Here is a 16558-nt window from a genome sequence, read left to right as displayed (position 1 = left end):
CTCTCCCTGCTGGGGAGCCCCTTAAACCTCTGAAACCCCCCTGGTACTAATGCAAGGAGGTCAAACCATCCCCAGACCCAACTGGTACAAACCTGAGGAGATAAACCTCCCAAAACTCACCCAGTATCAACCTGAGGAGGTAAAAACTCCACAAAACCCACCTGGTACCAATCTGAGGAGATCAAAGCCCTCAAAACCCACCTGGTACCAACCTGAGGAGATCCAAGCCCTGGTGCTGGGAGGGGTCACAGCTGTCCTGCTGTGTCTGTGTGTCCATCCCTCCCTCACTCCCATTCCTGCAGCGAGGAGCTCCTCAGCACGGCTGCTGGAGCAGACAGCCCGGCTCTGCGCCCTCAAGAACTCCATCGATGCTCTCAAGGTGAGGAGGGGTCTTTTTCGGGGTGGGGGACATGGTGGCACCCCCAGTCCAGCCCTGCAGAGCCCCAGGCTGGGGCTGGTGGCACCTGGTGGCATTGAGGGGACAAGGTGCTGCCCATTCCCCAGTCAGGTTTGACCCCTCTGCCTTGTGCCCAGGGTGGGAAAGGGCTCAGTGGGGTGGGTGAGGGGCTCTGGGGGGTCCCCATGGGGTGGATTTTGGGATGACCTTGCTGTGCCCCCCAGGATGACACGCTGAGGGAGATGGTTCAGCAGCAGCCGGGCGCCGGCGTCTCCACCACCTTCGGCACCTTCCCGTCCTCTTCCTTCCTGAAGGTGAGACCCCAATCCCGAGGGACCCTGATCCTGAGGGAGCCTAAATCCCAAGAAATCCCCAGTCCTGAAGGACTGCAATCCTGAGGGGCCCCAGTCCCAAAGTAGTCCCCCAATCTTGAGGGACCCCCATTCCTGAGGGCCCCCAGTTCTCAGGGACCCCAATCCCAAGGAACCCCCTATCTTGAGGGACCCCCTGTACCCGAGGGACCCCAATCACAAAAAATTCCCATTCATGAGTGGCTCCAGTCAATCCCAAGGGACTCCTGTTCCTGATCCCCAATTTCCAGGGACCCCCTGTTCTGACCAGCTCCAACCCCGAGGGATCCCCCATTCCCAAGGGATCGGGTGGGTGAAGACCCCCTGCTCCACCCCATCACCCACAACAGCCACCACATCCCATCCCGAGTGACCCCTTGGGGACCCCAGGAGAGCCGGGGGTGGCGCGGGGACACTGTCCCGTTGCTGTCCCCGCAGGCCAAGCAGGAGCAGGCGCAGGGCGCGGCGCTGTGCGGGCGGGTGACGATCCCGTGCGCCCCGGGGCACGGCCAGGCGCACCGCGTGCTGCTCACCCCCGACCTGCTGCAGCACCTCCGGCAGCACTTCGTCGCCTGATCCGCCCCCGAGGGACCCCCACCCCGCTGTCCCTCCCCCCTCGGGACTCTGCGCTGCCCTCCCACCCCGGCCCCACTCGTGGGTGGGAGCCGTGTCCCCCGCGCTGCTCTCGGACACTACAGAACCCCCCCAGCCCAAACCGTGCTCCTGGCATCCAATAAAAGTTCCCTGGATGTGCGTCCTGCTCCTGGAACTGCGCACCGGGGTGGGGACACGGGAGGGGACTGGGGGACACGGGAGGGAGAAAAGGGGATGGGAGGGCACTGGGGGGTCACGGAAGGGGAGCGGGGGAGTCACGGGAAAGGACTGAGAGAACCCCGGGGGTCACAGGGAGCCCCAGCATGGAACCACGGGGACATTTGGGGATCCCGGGATGGCACCAGCAGCACTGCGAGACATTTGGGGGTCCCGGGGGGACACCTGGAGGGCACTGAGGGTCCCAGAGGCGATCGTAGAGCTCTGGGCCCCCCGGGAGGGGACACGGGGCCATTCGGGGGTCCCGCGATGGCAGCGGGGGCACATTGGGGGCGGCGGGTCCCGCCACGTGCGGCCGCGCGCGCACCGAGCAGCGCGGGAAGGGGCGGGGCCGGGGGCGCGCGCGGGGCTCCCATTGGCCGGCGCGCAGGAAAAGGCGGGAGGAAACGCCCCCTCCCGACTGTGATTGACAGATGCCGCCGAGGGGGCGGGGTCAGCACTCCTCTGCCCGATTGGCTGCGGGGCGGGGCCATGGAGCGCGGACCGCTGTGATTGGCGGAGAGCGCGGCGCAGTGGGCGCTGATTGGCGGAGGACGGAGGAGACGAGATTCCGGCGGGGACAGAGCGTCAGTTCCGGGCGGCGGCGGCGGCGGCGGGAGGACCATGGTGAGTGAGGGACGGGCCGGGGCCGCATCCGACGCCATCGGGGGTGGGGAGAGGCCCAGGAGCCGCATCCGACCGCATCGGGAGTGGCGGGAGGCCGGGGAGCCGCATGGAGCCGGGCCGGGCTCTCCGGGGAGCGGCGGGCGCGGGGATGGGCGGGAGCGCGGCCCCGGTGCCGCCCCCGCTGAACGGAGCCCCCGGTGCCGCAGGTGCTGCTGCACGTGCTGTTCGAACATGCGGCCGGGTACGCGCTGTTCGCCGTGCGAGAGGTGGAGGAGATCGGGATGCTGCTGCCGCAGGTACGGCACCGACACCGGCAACGGGGGGAGCGGGAGGAACGGGGTGGGTAAGGACGGGAATCGGGCGGATGGCGGGAGGAGGGCTGGGAACGGGGAGAGGTGCCGGGAGGGTGGCGCCCCGGGGGCCGCTCCCCGTGCCCGGTGTGAGCGCAGCCGCCGGTTCCCCGCGCAGGTGGAGGAGAGCGTCCTGACGCTGGGCAAGTTCCACAATGTGGTGAAGCTCGTGGCGTTCTCGCCGTTCCGCTCGGCGCAGAGCGCGCTGGAGAACATGAACGCCGTGTCCGAGGGTGAGTGCGGGGCCGGGGCACCGGGACCCCTCCGCCCCCGGTGACCCCGGGGCCGCCCTGACCCCTCCGTGACCCACAGGAGTCCTGCACGAGGACCTGCGGCTGCTGCTGGACACGGCGCTGCCTCCCAAGAGGAAGAAGGTGGTGCTGGGGGTGGGCGATGCCAAGATGGGCGCGGCCGTGCTGGAGGAGCTGGGGGTGCAGTGCCAGACCGGGGGTGTCGTGGCTGAGCTGCTGCGTGGTGAGTGGGGACAGAGGGGACAGGGACACCTCGGTGCGGTCCTGGGTTGATCAGGATTTGGGGGGGACAGGGTGCCGTTGTTGTGAGGGGGCTGCACGTGGTGTTGGCTCAGTGTCCATGTGGTGGCCCCGTTGTCCCCACACGGTGTCCCCGTGTCCCCGCAGGGATCCGGCTGCATTTCTCGGCGCTGGTCCGAGGCCTCACGGCGCAGTCGGCGGCCAAGGCCCAGCTGGGGCTCGGCCACAGCTACTCCCGGGCCAAGGTGAAATTCAACGTGAACCGGGTGGACAACATGATCATCCAGTCCATCAGCCTGCTGGACCAGCTGGACAAGGACATCAACACCTTCTCCATGCGGGTCCGGTCAGTGGGGACACATCAGGGGGGTTTAAAAGGTTTTGGGGTTCCCCCTCCCCATGCTTACCACAGGCAGCTGCTGCTGCTCTGGCTGCCTGTACAGACCGGGGAGGGACAGCAGCTCCCCCAGGGCCATTGGCCGGGCCACAGGGCCTTGGCCTGGACCAGGGGGGACATTTGGGAATACGGGGGTGGTCTGGGGACACACAGAGCTGTGCTGGGGCCCGGCTGGCCCCGGTGACCGTGCCCCTGTCCCTGCAGGGAGTGGTACGGGTACCACTTCCCCGAGCTGATCAAGATCATCCCCGAGAACTCCATGTACTGCCGGGTGGCCAAATTCATCGGGAACCGCCGCGAGCTGAGCGAGGAGAGCCTGGAGGGGCTGGAGGAGATCGTCATGGACAGCGCCAAGGCCCAGGCCATCCTGGAGGCCTCCCGCTCCTCCATGGGTGAGAGGGGCTCTGGGGAGCTCAGGGGGGGCCTGGCCACGTGTGGTCAGTGCTGTCGCTCACCCCGTGCCTCCCCCAGGAATGGACATCTCCCCCCTGGACCTCATCAACATCGAGAGCTTTTCCCGCCGCGTCATCTCGCTGTCCGACTACCGCAAGGAGCTGCAGGAGTACCTGCGCTCCAAGATGAGCCAGGTGGCCCCCAGCCTGTCAGCCCTCATCGGGGAGGTGGTGAGTGTCCCCAGGAGCCCCCGTGTCACCTGCCCAGCCGCGGAGATGATGTCAGAGTGAATCTGTCAATCCACTGAGTCGTGCTGCTGACGCTTCCACTGCTGATCCCGGCCTGCGGGGGACTCTGTGCCCTTGGGGGGTTGGGGGCCCCCTGTAACCCCCTCTGTGCCATCCCCCAGGTGGGTGCCCGCCTCATCTCGCACGCTGGCAGCCTGACCAACCTGGCCAAGTACCCGGCGTCGACGGTGCAGATCCTGGGCGCCGAGAAGGCGCTGTTCAGGTACCCGGGGCGGTCGCGGTGATGGCGGCGCGGGGCCGCGGCTGTGACTCGATGGGGGTGAGCAGCCGGCCCGGTCTGAGCGACCCCCGGAGCGCAGCGGGCTGGGGAGGGGCTGGCCGTGGGTGGGGGCTGCATTCACGGGTCCTGACCCCCTCCCCTGGCCCCTGGCAGGGCGCTGAAGACGCGGGGGAACACCCCCAAGTACGGCCTCATCTTCCACTCCACCTTCATCGGGCGCGCGGCCGCCAAGAACAAGGGGCGCATCTCGCGCTACCTGGCCAACAAATGCACCATCGCCTCCCGCATCGACTGCTTCTCAGGTGGGTCTGGGGGCTCTGCCACTGCTTCTCAGGTGGGTCTGGGGGCACTGCCACTGCTTCTCAGGTGGGTCTGGGGGCTCTGGCACTGCTGGCACAAGGGGTCTGGGGCACAGGCATGGCCAGCGTGTCACTGTCACAGTTGGGGGCATTCAGGGCCGCTCTGCAGTGATGGGAACATTTTTCGTCAACAGCATCTCACCCCGTGTGAATGGTGACTCCTCTGGGCTGAGCAGAGCACGGGGGGAATCTGGGGAGGTTTGAGGGTGCAGGGTGAGTGCTGAGCCCCCCCTGTCCCCTCCCTGCAGAGGTCCCCACCAGTGTCTTTGGGGACAAGCTGCGGGAGCAGGTGGAGGAGCGCTTGGCCTTCTACGAGACCGGGGAACCGCCCCGCAAGAACCTGGAGGTGATGAAGGAGGCCGTGGTGGAGGTGAGGAGGAGGAGGAGGGGGAGGAGGAGGGGATAATGAGGGGTGAAGAAGAGGGGTGAGGGTGACAAATGGAGGCAGTGGGAGAGGTGGAGGAGGGTGATATGATGGTGGAGGAGAGGCTGATGGAGGTGAGGTGCTGAGATGGAAATAATGGAAATGTTGGGGTGAGAAAGATGATGGAGGTGAGGTCTTGGGGGAGATGAATGTGGCAGTGGTGAAGTACCAGGGAATGAAGATTGTGAATGGGAGGATGGTGGTAGAGGTGATGATGATGCTGAGGTGCTGGGGGGATGAAGCTGAGATCCTGTGGTGATGAGGATGATGCTGAGGTGCTGGGGGATGAAGCTGAGATCCTGTGATGGTGAGGATGATGCTGAGGTGCTGGGGGATGAAGCTGAGATCCTGTGATGGTGAGGATGATGCTGAGGTGCTGGGGGGATGAGGATGATGCTGAGGTGCTGGGGGGATGAAGCTGAGATCCTGTGATGGTGAGGATGGTGCTGAGGTGTTGGGCGATGAAGCTGAGGGCCCGTGTCGGAGGTGATGTCACTGTGCCATCCTGACCCTCTGTGGAGGCCAAAGACTGATTTAATGAGTCTGATCCGACCAGTTCCGGCCCTGGGGACAAACCCTGGGCCCCTCCCCTCGCTCATGTCCCCCCTGCGTGTCCCCAGGCCAACGAGGTGGTGGCTGAGGTGAAGAGGAGGCAGGAGAAGAAGGAGAAGAAGAGGAAGAAGAGGGAGAAGCGGCGGCTGGAGGCGCTGGCAGCAGCTGCTGAGGAGCAGACAGAAAACTCAGTGATGGAGACAGAGGTGAGGGGAATGGGGAGACACTTGGGGGGGCATTGGGGTCCCTCTGCCTTGTGAGGGGTCAGAGCTGATCTGGGGCTCCCCACAGGAGAACGATGTGGGAGCCAAGAAGAAGAAGAAAAAGAAGAAGCAGCAGCCAGAGGAGTCAGAAGCAGAGGCGGAGCCCGAGGAGAACGGGGTGGAGGAAGAGGAGGAGGAGGAGGAGGCACTGCCCAAGAAGAAAAGGAAAGTCATGGTGGAGCCTGAGCAGCAGGAGGAGGAGGAGGAGGAAAAGAAGAAGAAAAAGAAGAAGAAGAAGAAGGCAGTGGCTCAGGACTCTGAGGAGGATTAGGCAGCAGAGATCAGTCAGCACATGGACTGACAGACTGACGGACAGACAGGAACTGGGAGTGGCCACTCAGCGTGTTCCCAGCTGTGTCCTGGGGCACAGGGGCCACCTGGACTGGGGCACAGCCCCTCGTGGCCTGGGCGAGTCCCTGTGGCCACCAGCAGCCCCTGGACTGTGCCTTACACAGAGGAACTTCCAACCCCCTGTCCCCTTCCTTGGGGACTGGGCTGCATGGGGCTGTCCCCAGGCTGTGTCCCCTCCCTGTGCAGTGCAGGGGACAGGCCCCCTCGCGGTGCCCAAACCCCAATAAAGGGCTGAGGTTGTTGCTGATCCCTCCTGTCCTGCTCCGTGGCAGGGCGTGGCCAGGCTGTCCCCACAGGGGTCACCCTGTCACCAGCAGCCTGCCCGGGCCCAGGGACACCACACAGTCACGCCTGAGGCCACTTTATTGGAGTCACCAGGGGCAGGAGTGAGGCCACTACACCTCCAGGGCATCAATGACGGCCTGGGTGAAATCCATGGAGGTGGAGTAGCCCCCCATGTCCGCCGTGCGCACCTGCAAGGAGATGGGAGGTTAGGGACAGGGACAAGGAGGGCACCTGCAAGGTGGGGTCCCCCTGGCCCCCAGCTGGGCTGTGCCACTCGGGGTTTGGCTCCCTGGAGCCCTCTGCACCCCCACAATTGTCCCTGTGCTTTGGGGCTGGTGATCCCTCTGCCCCACAGCAGCAGCCCAGTTTGGTTTGCAGCTCCAGCCCCCCGAGGCTGTGAGGGAAGCGTTGGACCCTTTATTAGCAAAGCAGAATACAGAGCATGAGACAGGGCACAGCCCCACAGGGATTATGGGATCAGCCCTGGAACCCCCCAATTCCCACAGACTGGGGGGTGCAGGGTGCAGCTCCCCCACATCTGGAGTGTTTCAAGGTCACCTCATGCCTGGAGTTGTCCCTGCACGGGGACCCTGTGCCAGCAGCTGCCAAGGGGATGGAGGGTGGGGGTGTCACCCTGTTTATTGCTAAAAGCTGGATGGGATGCATCCCATGGGAATGGGGGTACAGGGATCCCACAGTCACACTGATTCCACAGGAATGGGGTTCCCACATTCATAAGGATCCCATGGGAATGGAGGTCCCACAGTTGTGGTCCCACGAGAATCCCACAAACCATGCTGGTCCCACAGTCAAAGGGATCCCAAAAGAATGGGGGTCCCACAATCATGGAATCCCATAGGATTGGGATCCCACAGTTAAAGGTCCTGTTCTCACAGGGAACCCAAATCCCATTGGTCCAACAGTCACAATGGTCCCATAGATATGGGGGTCCCACAGTCACAGGACCTTGAAAGAATGAGGTCCCATAATCACAGGATCCCATGGGATTGGGGATCCCACAGTTTGAGGTCCCATTCTCACAGGGATCCCAAATCCCATTGGTCCCATAGGAGTGATTACCCAGTAAGGGGGATCCCATGGGAATGGGGGTCCCAGAACCACCTTGGGTGGTCCCAATGTCCCTAAGAGCTGCCTGTGAGTTCGGGGCACTGCCCCACTCCCCCCAAACCCAGTGAACCCCAAAATCCACACTGGTCCCTCCATGGAGCGATCCCTGCTGGGGGATGGGGTAGGGAAAGGATTCCTGGGGTTCCTGGGGCACCCTCCTGCCTGGAGGGGCTCTGGGGAGGGGCTGAGGCCTGGGGGAGCTGCTGGGGGCCCTAAGCCCCATAGTGGGGGTGCAGGTTGTCAATGACGGACTTGACGAAGTCAGAGGTGGTGGAGTAACCGCCCAGATCCCGAGTCCGGACCTGCAAATCCAACACAGGGAGGGGAGAGACGGGAAAGGGGCCGTGAACGAGGGAACAGCTGGGACAGGGGACAGCGAGGGAGAGGGACTGGACAACCCCCAGAGCCCTGCCAGGAACTGGGGGCACATCCCTGAGAGCCCTGCCAGGAACTGGGGAGCCTGGTCACAACTGAGAACCTGCAGGAACTGGGAATGAGGAACATTCCTGATGAGCCCTGCCAGGAACTGGGGCACAACCCTGAGAGCCCTGCCAGGAACTGGGAATGGGGCACATCCCTGAGAGCCCTGCCAGGAACTGGGAATGGGGCACATCCCTGAGAGCCCTGCCAGGAACTGGGGCACAACCCTGAGAGCCCTGCCAGGAACTGGGATTGGGAATGGGGCTGTGGAACCATCCCTGAGAGCCCTGCCAGGAACTGGGGCACATCCCTGAGAGCCCTGCCAGGAGCTGGGAATGGGGCACAACCCTGAGAGCCCTGCCAGGAACTGGGGAACATTCCTGAGAGCCCTGCCAGGAACTGGGGAACATCCCTGAGAGCCCTGCCAGGAGCTGGGAATGAGGAACATTCCTGAGAGCCCTGCCAGGAACTGGGGAACATCCCTGAGAGCCCTGCCAGGAACTGGGAATGGGGCACATCCCTGAGAGCCCTGCCAGGAACTGGGAATGGGGCACATCCCTGAGAGCCCTGCCAGGAGCTGGGAATGGCGACATGGGGCTGTGGAACCATCCCTGAGAGCCCTGCCAGGAACTGGGGCACATCCCTGAGAGCCCTGCCAGGAGCTGGGAATGGGAATGGGGCTGTGGAACCATCCCTGAGAGCCCTGCCAGGAGCTGGGAATGAGGAACATTCCTGAGAGCCCTGCCAGGAGCTGGGAATGGGGCACATCCCTGAGAGCCCTGCCAGGAGCTGGGGAACATCCCTGAGAGCCCTGCCAGGAGCTGGGGAACATCCCTGAGAGCCCTGCCAGGAGCTGGGGAACATCCCTGAGAGCCCTGCCAGGAGCTGGGATTGGGAATGGGGCTGTGGAACCATCCCTGAGAGCCCTGCCAGGAGTTGGGGAACATCCCTGAGAGCCCTGCCAGGACCCAAATGGGGACAGGGCCATGGAGAATCCCCCAGCCCTGTCAGAAGTCTCTCCCTTGCCATGGTGATCAGAGGGGCTGGACAGAGCTGTGGGCCCAGGACTGGAGCTGGAGAGAAGAGAGGAGCCAAAATTCCAGCTAGAAAGAGAGAGGTCCCAAAATTCCAGCTGGAAAGAAGAGGACCCAAAACTCCAGCTGGAAAGAGGAGAGGACCCAAAATTCCAGCTGGTAAGAGGAGCCAGAATTCCATCTGGGAAGAGGAAAGGAGCCAGAATTCCAGCTGCAGAGAGGAGCTGGAATTCCAGCTGGAAAGGAGCCAGAATTCCAGCTGCAGAGAGGAGCTGGAATTCCAGCTGGAAAGGAGCCAGAATTCCAGCTGCAGAGAGGAGCTGGAATTCCAGCTGGAAAGGAGCCAGAATTCCAGCTGCAGAGAGGAGCTGGAATTCCAGCTGGAAAGGAGCCAGAATTCCAGCTGCAGAGAGGAGAGGAAGCAGAGAACGCGCCACCAGCCCTGCCCATCACCCCGCACTCACTTTTCCACCTTTGATCACCTTCTTCACAGCATCTGAGATCATGTTGGAGTGATATTCCAGGCTGGAAAAGAGGGGGAAGCAGGGGGTCAGCCCCCCAAACCCCCCCCAACCCCCCCCTCTGAGAGCCCAGCACGTACTTGAGGTGCCGCAGCATGTTGGAGGCCGAGAGCAGCATGGCCGTGGGGTTGGCGATGTTCCTGCCCACGGCCGGGCAAAGGGGTGCCGGGCTCCCTGTGGGGCACAGGGCAGGGTGACAGGGACCTGCCACCCTGCCAGATGTGGCACTGTCCCCTCTGGGGATGGGCAGGGCTCCTCACCAGCTCGAACACGGCGTACTCGGCGCTGAGCTCTCGCCGGGCACGACCGCCGGCGCCGCCCACCAGACCCGCAGCCAGATTGTCCACGATGTTCCCGTACAGGTTGGGCATCACCAGGACATCAAACTGGTAAGGGTTCTGCACCAGCTGGGGTGGGAGTGGGAATGGGGTTGGGATTGGGAATGGTGAGACTGGAACAGCTGGGGAAGATCAGCCCAGGGACAGGGAGCTCCAAGGTGGTGGCTCGATGCCATGGCTGGCACAAGGCTGGAGGGTTGGGCTGAAAGGGAGGATTGAAGGACTAAAGGGAGTTTTTAGGGATATAAAAGAAATTTTAAGGGATTAATGAGTTTTTAGGGATTGAAGGAGAGTTTTTAGGGTTATAAAGGGAAATTTTTAGGGAGTGAAGAGTTTTCAGGGTCATAAAGGGGAGGTTTTAGGGATTTAGCTATAAAGGGGAGTTTTCAGGGATATAAAGGGGAGTTTTTAGGGAGTGGAGTTTTTAGGGTTATAAAAGGAAATTTTTAGGAATTGAAGGAGAGTTTTTAGGGATTGAAAGGGGAATTTTTAGAATTACAAAGGGAAATTTTTAGGGAGTGAAGGAGAGTTTTAGGCATTGAAAAGGAGTTTTTAGGGATATAAAAGAGAGTTTCTCGGGATTAAATGGGAGTTTTTAGGAATTGAAGGGGAGTTATTAGGGATTGAAAGGGAGTTATTAGGGACTGAAAGGGAGTTATTAGGGATTGAAAGGGAGTTTTTAGGGTTATAAAGGGAAGTGACCATGCCCAGCCCCAGTGAGGCTGCAGGAAGCCCAGATTCCCCCCAGGAGCAGCCCCAGAGCCACAGGCTGAGCAAGGGCAGGTGAGACAGAGCTGGGAATGCTGGGAATGCTGGGAATGGTGGGAGGGCTCCTGCCTGGCCCAGGTGGGCTGGGTGTGTCCAGGTTTGGAGCAGGGATGGGGTCACACCCAGGGGTGTGGCCGGGGGGCGTGGCTCACCTGCATGCAGCAGTTGTCGATGATCATGGTGTCGAATTTGATTTTGGGGTAGAGCTCAGCCACCTCCTTGCAGCACTGCAGGAACAGCCCATCCCCCAGCTTCCTGCCACAGGGAACAGCAGGAAGGGTTGGGGAACCCCCAAAGGCTGCAGGGACCCACAGGAACTGGGATCTGTGACACCACAGGGGCTCCTCACCCCCCTTTCCCCCCTCCCCCTGATGGGGATTTGTCCCAGGTGAAACAAGGGGTGGGAGGTGTCCAGGTGCTGATTCCAGAGTTTGGGATTCTGCAGGAATGACCCCACAATGATCCCACAATCCATGGGGAGATGCTGCACTGGGAATATCTGGATATTGATTGATCAATAAATGTGATCAGCTCCAGAGTCAGAGTGAGGGGAAAGTCCCAATCCCAGAGAAATCCTGGGAGCAGAGGAGAAAATCAGGGAATCATGGAATGGTTTGGGTGAGAGGGACCTGAAGTTTATTAATTCCATGTTCAGGGACACCTCCCACCATCCCAGGTGGATCCAGCCTGGCCTTGGGCACTGCCAGGGATGCAGGGACAGCCACAGCAAATCTGGGAATCCCAGCCCAGAATTCCTGCCCAAGATCCCAGCCCAATCTCCCCTTTCCCAGTGGAAACCATTCCCCTTGTCCCCAATTCCAGCTCTCCTGGAGCCCCTGCAGGGACTCTGAGCATCCCCTGGGATTTTCCCTTCTCCAGCTGAACATTCCCAACCTTCCCATCATCCCTGACCTCATCCCCCATTCCCAAACTTCCCAAACTGTAATTTTTGGGATGAAAATAATCCTTCCCCAGGACAACCCAGCCACGAACGGATGGATCCATCCCAGTCCCTCTCCACCCTCCCAGCCAGCAATTCCTTCCCAAATCTCTATTTTTTTCCCCCACTTTGAAGCCATTCCCCCCCTCTCCTGCCAGCCCAAATTGCTGCCAGGTGTGCTGGAGCCCTGTGGGTGTCTCTGGCAGGTGTCCTGGGGTGCCAGTGGCACTCACATGATGTTGGCCTTGTGCACAGCTGTGACCTTGGCCCGGCCCTTCTTGGTGGCGTAGTCGAAGGCGAATTTGGCGATGCGCTGGGACTTGGCCCTGGTGATGATCTTCAGGCACTCGATCACCCCCTTGGCACTCTGGGGACAGGGACAGGGGTCACAGCCAGCCCAGGGGGTCCCTGCCACCTCTCCTGCTCCCTTCCCTCTCCTTATCACCTGAATTGTATTTATTATGTGCTATATGTACTGTTGTAGCTATTGTCCTTACATCTATTTATTACTGTCATTGTTATTTTTATTAACTATTTCTTATCATCACCATTTTGGTTCAATTATTAAATTGTTCTTATCATCAGCATTTTATTTCAATGATTAAACGTTTATCATCATCACCATTTTGTTTCAGTGATTAAATTGTTCATACCATCACCATTTTATTTCAATGATTAAACTGTTCTTATCATCATCACCCTTTTGGTTCAATTATTAAATATTTCTTATCACCACCATTCTGGCTTAATTATTAAAATGTTCTTATCATTTACCACCATTTTTTCAATTATTAAATTATTCTAACTCATTCCAGTCCCTCTCCAGCTCTCCTGGAGCCCCTTTAGGGACTCTGAGGATTCACTGGAGTTTTTCCTTCTCCAGGGGAACATTCCCAGCTCTCCCAGAGCAAAACAGCTCCAGAATCCTGGAATGGTTTGGTCTGGTAAAGACCTTAAATCCCATCTCAATCCCACCCCATCCATGTTTCAGGGACACCTCATCTGTCCCAGGTGGATCCAGCCTGGCCTTGGGCACTGCCAGGGATCCAGGGAATCTGGGAATTCCATCCCAGATAGGAATTTCTTCCCAAGACCCCACCCCAGTGGAAGCCATTCCCTGTGTCCTGTCCCTCCAGCCCCTCTCCTGGAGCCCCTGCAAGGAGCTCCCAGGATTTTCCCTTCTCCATGTGGCATTCCCAGCACTCCCAGCACCTCATGCTCCAGGGAGCTGTACTCTCCCTCTGTCTGCTCCCTGATGATCACCAGGTCCAGGTTGTTGTGCCGGGTCTGGTACCCAGGGAGACTCTTGACGTGCACCACGTTGGCAAACAGGTCCAGCTTCCTCCTGGGAGGGACACAGGGACACAGGGACAGAGGGACAGGGTCACCTGGGGCTGCTATGGGGTCCCCTCTGAGTGCTGGGGACACCCCCCTGTGCAGGACCCCAGGGTGAGCAGGGACAGCTCCTGACCACAGATCATCCCTCAGGAGTTTGGCTTCCCAATAACCCATTAATTAATAATTAATGGATTTTTTCCCCTCAGTGAGAAGTTCTGGGGGCCACATCACCAATTCCAGAATTTCCAGGAAAGCAGCATCAGCTTCTAACCACGGATCATCCCTCAGGAGTTTTGTTTCCCAGCCCACACAAAACCCCTCAGCATTTTCCACTCCCCCTTAACTCATTAATGATTAATTCATTAATTTTGCAGGCCCTCCCTCACCTGAGCCTCATGTCATAGGACGCCAGGTCTCCCTTGTACTCCATGGGCGTGTGGATCTTCCCTGCAGGACACGGGGAGGGATGAGGACATGGAATTGTGACAGCAGCCCACAAAACCTGTCCTGGCACAGCCTGAGGGGACAGGGACAGGGAGGTGACAAGGACAGGGGCTCACCAATGAGGGCCACCTTGCTCTCCTTCATGGAATCCACCACCCGGTCCAGCTTCTCCTCGGACGCCGTGTTCTGCACCTCGCTGAGGTGGTGCTCGTCAAAGATCACGGGGACATTGCCAGCCTGGCACGGGGACAGAGCCACCCACTGTCACCTGGCAGCCTCAGGGACACAGCAGGGACCCCCAGGGACAGGCCAGGGGGGCTGGAGCCCTGAGGCAGCCAGGGAGAGCTCAGGGAGAGGAGGGAACTGGGGGCACTTCGGTGCCAATGCAATGGTGACATTGATGGGATGCTGAGGTCCCCTCAGCACTGGCAAGGCCACCACCTGGGATGTCCCCAAGTGTCACATGCACAGGGTGGTCAATCCCTGCAGGGATGGGGACTCCCCTGCTGCCTTGGAGAGCTGTTTTTTGGGAGGAATTTTCCCAACATCCAACCCAAACCCTCCCAGGAATGGGGACTCACCCTCTGTCCAGGGGCAGCACCAGTGGGGACAGAGGGGACAGGGACACACAGGGACACTTGGGGACAATGCAGGGATACACAGGGACACTCAGGGACACTTGGGAACATGCAGGGACACACAGGGACAATCACAGACACTCAGGGAGATGCAGGGTCACACAGGAACACTTGGGGACACTTGAGGATATGCAGGGACACTCAGGGAGATGCAGGGACAGATGTGTGACACAGAGAGACACACAGATACACAGGGACACTTAGGGACACTCAGGGACACTTGGGGACACACAGGGACACTCAGGGACACTCAGGGACACTTGGGGACACAGGGACACTCAGGGACACTTGGGGACATGCAGGGACACATGTGTGACACACAGGGACACCCAGGGACATCCAGAACACAGAGGGACACACAGAGACACACATGTGACATATTGAGACACTCAAGGACATCCAGGACACCCAGGGACACCTGGGAACACATGGGAACACTCAGGGACACTTGGGGACACAAGGACATTCAGGGACACACAGAGACATGTAGGGACACACATGTGACACACAGGGACACGTGTGTGACACACAGGGGACACTTCAGAACACATGGGGACACTCAGGGACATGCAGGGACACACAAGGACATTCAGGGACACACTTGGGGACGCTCAGGGACCTGCAGGGACACACAGGGACACGTGTGTGACAGACAGGGACACTTGGGGACCCCGAGGGCAGCTGTGCCCCCATGGCTGTACCTTGAAGACCTCCTTGACAGCGTGCATGAGCTCGGGCCCCACGCCGTCCCCCGGCAGCATCGTCACCTGGAAGGTGCCCTCAGCCCTGGCACTGTGGGACTGTGACACGGGGGGGTCACCCCAAACCAGCCCCAAACAGGGGCCCACAGCACAGGGACAGGGGCTCCTGCAGCTGGGGGGGCAGGAGAGGCCTGGGATGGGGACACCCAGGACACTGCTGGCTGTGTCCCCAAGTGCCACATGCACAGGCTGGGAAATCCCCCCAGGTGGGAAATTCCCAATATCCAACCCAACCTCTCCTGGCACGCTTGGGGGCAGTCCCTTTGTCTGTCCCTGTCCCTTTGTCTGTCCCTGTCCCCTCCTGTCAGGGAGTTTGCAGAGCCACCAGTCCCCTCCAACCCCCTTTTCTCCCTCAGCTGCTCCAGCCCCTTCCCCAAATCCATTCTTTTCTCCAGCCCCTCCAAGTTTTGTGCTGGGGGCCCCAAACCCAGCCCAGGACTGAGCTGTCATCCCTGTCCCTGTCCTGGGCCACCCTGGGGTGACAACCACACCTGACACCACCCAGGGACCTTTTCCTCCCTCAGCACTTCCAGAAATAACTTCAGACTCTGCCCAGAGCAATTCCTGAGAGTTCCCAGCACAGCCTGGCATCCCTGAATTCCCTCACTCCTGCTCCCTGCCCTCAGGATCTCATGGAATTTTGGACAGTCGTTTTTAGGAGGAATTTTCCTCAATATCCAACACAAATAATCTCCAGGGTTGGAGACTCTCCCCTGGTTTTTCCAGGAGGAATTTCCCCAAATCCCAGCACAGCCTGGCATTTCTCAATTCCCTCACTCCTGCTCCCCGCCCTCAGGATCTCACGGAATTTTGGGTGGCATTTTTAGGAGGAATTTCCCCAATATTCCACCCAAATCTCTCCAGGTTTATCATTCACTCCCCCTTTATCTTTCCCCAATATCCCAGCATTCCTGAATTCCCTCATTCCTGCTCCCCACCCTCAGGATCTCATGGAATTTTGCCAAACCTCATTTTGGTGGCCCAGACCACAAAAAAGCCTCGCTGATCATTCCTGGGATGTTTCCACCCATCCCTTCCTCATCCCAGAATTCCCAGCATGAATCTCCCAAATCCACGGGGAATTCCTCCCCCAGCAGGCCAGGAGCCAGGGAAACCCAGAATTGCAGTGGGAAGGGAAGGAAGTAAGGAGAGCTGAGAGTCCAGGCTGGGAGCTGAATAAGCTGAATCAATATCCAGGGCACAAATGGAGCTGCTGGGCAGTGATTAAATATCAGCAGGCAAAGCTGAGGGAAGGGCAGAGCCTCAAGGTCACTCAGGGCTGAGCTCTCTCAGCCACATTTCCCATGGAATCAGGAATTTGCTGGCTGGGAAAAGCCTCAGAGAGCTCCCAGAGCCTGTCCCCAAGTGGGATGATAAAGAACATTTCCAGTGTCCCACCCTGGCACAAGCCTGAGGCTGTTTTGCCCTCGCGCTGTTTGGGGGGTTGAAGATCCCCTGAGCCTCCCTGTCCGCCATTCCCCGTGTGTCCCCTGGCCCGCTCACCTTGGCCTGTGCTGCTGCAGGAGGGGCGCGCAGGTGCCCACCCCGCCACAGCCCGCGGCTCTGCGCTCGCAGAGGCCCTGGGGGGAGGGGGCGGCACAGCTCAGACAGACCCCTCAGAGCCCCCCTCCCCACAGTGACCCTCCCCCTG

At 60.1% G+C, this 16558-nt stretch overlaps 3 protein-coding genes and 1 long non-coding RNA gene across 5 annotated transcripts in view; 3 read left to right on the top strand and 1 right to left on the bottom strand.

The window, feature by feature from the left end:
- The window catches only part of DCTN1 (dynactin subunit 1), a 54553-nt gene extending 53061 nt beyond the window's left edge, over positions 1-1492 (top strand). For both annotated transcript variants that reach the window (XM_079305827.1, XM_079305826.1), the window contains exons 26-28: positions 303-379; positions 622-711; positions 1186-1492. In XM_079305827.1, the coding sequence (XP_079161953.1) occupies positions 303-379; positions 622-711; positions 1186-1323 (305 nt within the window). In that variant the 3' untranslated portion in view covers positions 1324-1492. The remainder of the gene's footprint in view (positions 1-302; positions 380-621; positions 712-1185) is intronic.
- A 570-nt stretch (positions 1493-2062) lies between these two features.
- Positions 2063-6632, top strand: NOP56 (NOP56 ribonucleoprotein). Its single transcript, XM_079305830.1, has 12 exons — positions 2063-2184; positions 2391-2480; positions 2653-2767; positions 2847-3008; positions 3173-3371; positions 3627-3814; positions 3894-4045; positions 4225-4325; positions 4497-4645; positions 4951-5072; positions 5747-5884; positions 5970-6632. The coding sequence occupies exons 1-12, from the start codon at positions 2182-2184 to the stop codon at positions 6210-6212; spliced, it is 1662 nt and encodes a 553-aa protein (XP_079161956.1). The 5' UTR covers positions 2063-2181; the 3' UTR covers positions 6213-6632.
- Positions 6633-6956: 324 nt separating this feature from the next.
- LOC306802085 lies at positions 6957-7628 on the top strand. The gene is made up of 3 exons (XR_013774268.1): positions 6957-7348; positions 7393-7525; positions 7558-7628. It is a non-coding gene; the product is annotated as an uncharacterized lncRNA (long non-coding RNA).
- A 153-nt stretch (positions 7629-7781) lies between these two features.
- IDH3B (isocitrate dehydrogenase (NAD(+)) 3 non-catalytic subunit beta) overlaps positions 7782-16558 on the bottom strand; it is an 11081-nt gene continuing 2304 nt past the window's right edge. Inside the window, 10 exon segments of the mRNA XM_079305845.1 lie at positions 7782-8007; positions 9624-9684; positions 9761-9833; positions 9836-9854; positions 9941-10087; positions 10939-11041; positions 11960-12093; positions 12939-13071; positions 13451-13511; positions 13625-13745. Coding sequence (XP_079161971.1) covers positions 7918-8007; positions 9624-9684; positions 9761-9833; positions 9836-9854; positions 9941-10087; positions 10939-11041; positions 11960-12093; positions 12939-13071; positions 13451-13511; positions 13625-13745 — 942 coding nt within the window. The 3' untranslated portion in view covers positions 7782-7917.

Source organism: Erithacus rubecula (assembly GCF_903797595.1).
Source record: "Erithacus rubecula genome assembly, chromosome: 5".
NCBI classification, from domain to species: domain Eukaryota; kingdom Metazoa; phylum Chordata; class Aves; order Passeriformes; family Muscicapidae; genus Erithacus; species Erithacus rubecula.
The sequence above is the reverse complement of the archived record's forward strand: the minus strand, read 5'-3'. Positions and strand labels throughout refer to the sequence as shown.

Bases quoted from the DNA above. Each gene is read 5' to 3' on its own strand.
- NOP56 (XM_079305830.1), top strand. The intron at 3,372-3,626 runs GTCAGTGGGGAC...CTGTCCCTGCAG, and splicing joins ACCTTCTCCATGCGGGTCCG to GGAGTGGTACGGGTACCACT. The intron at 4,326-4,496 runs GTACCCGGGGCG...GGCCCCTGGCAG, and splicing joins GCCGAGAAGGCGCTGTTCAG to GGCGCTGAAGACGCGGGGGA.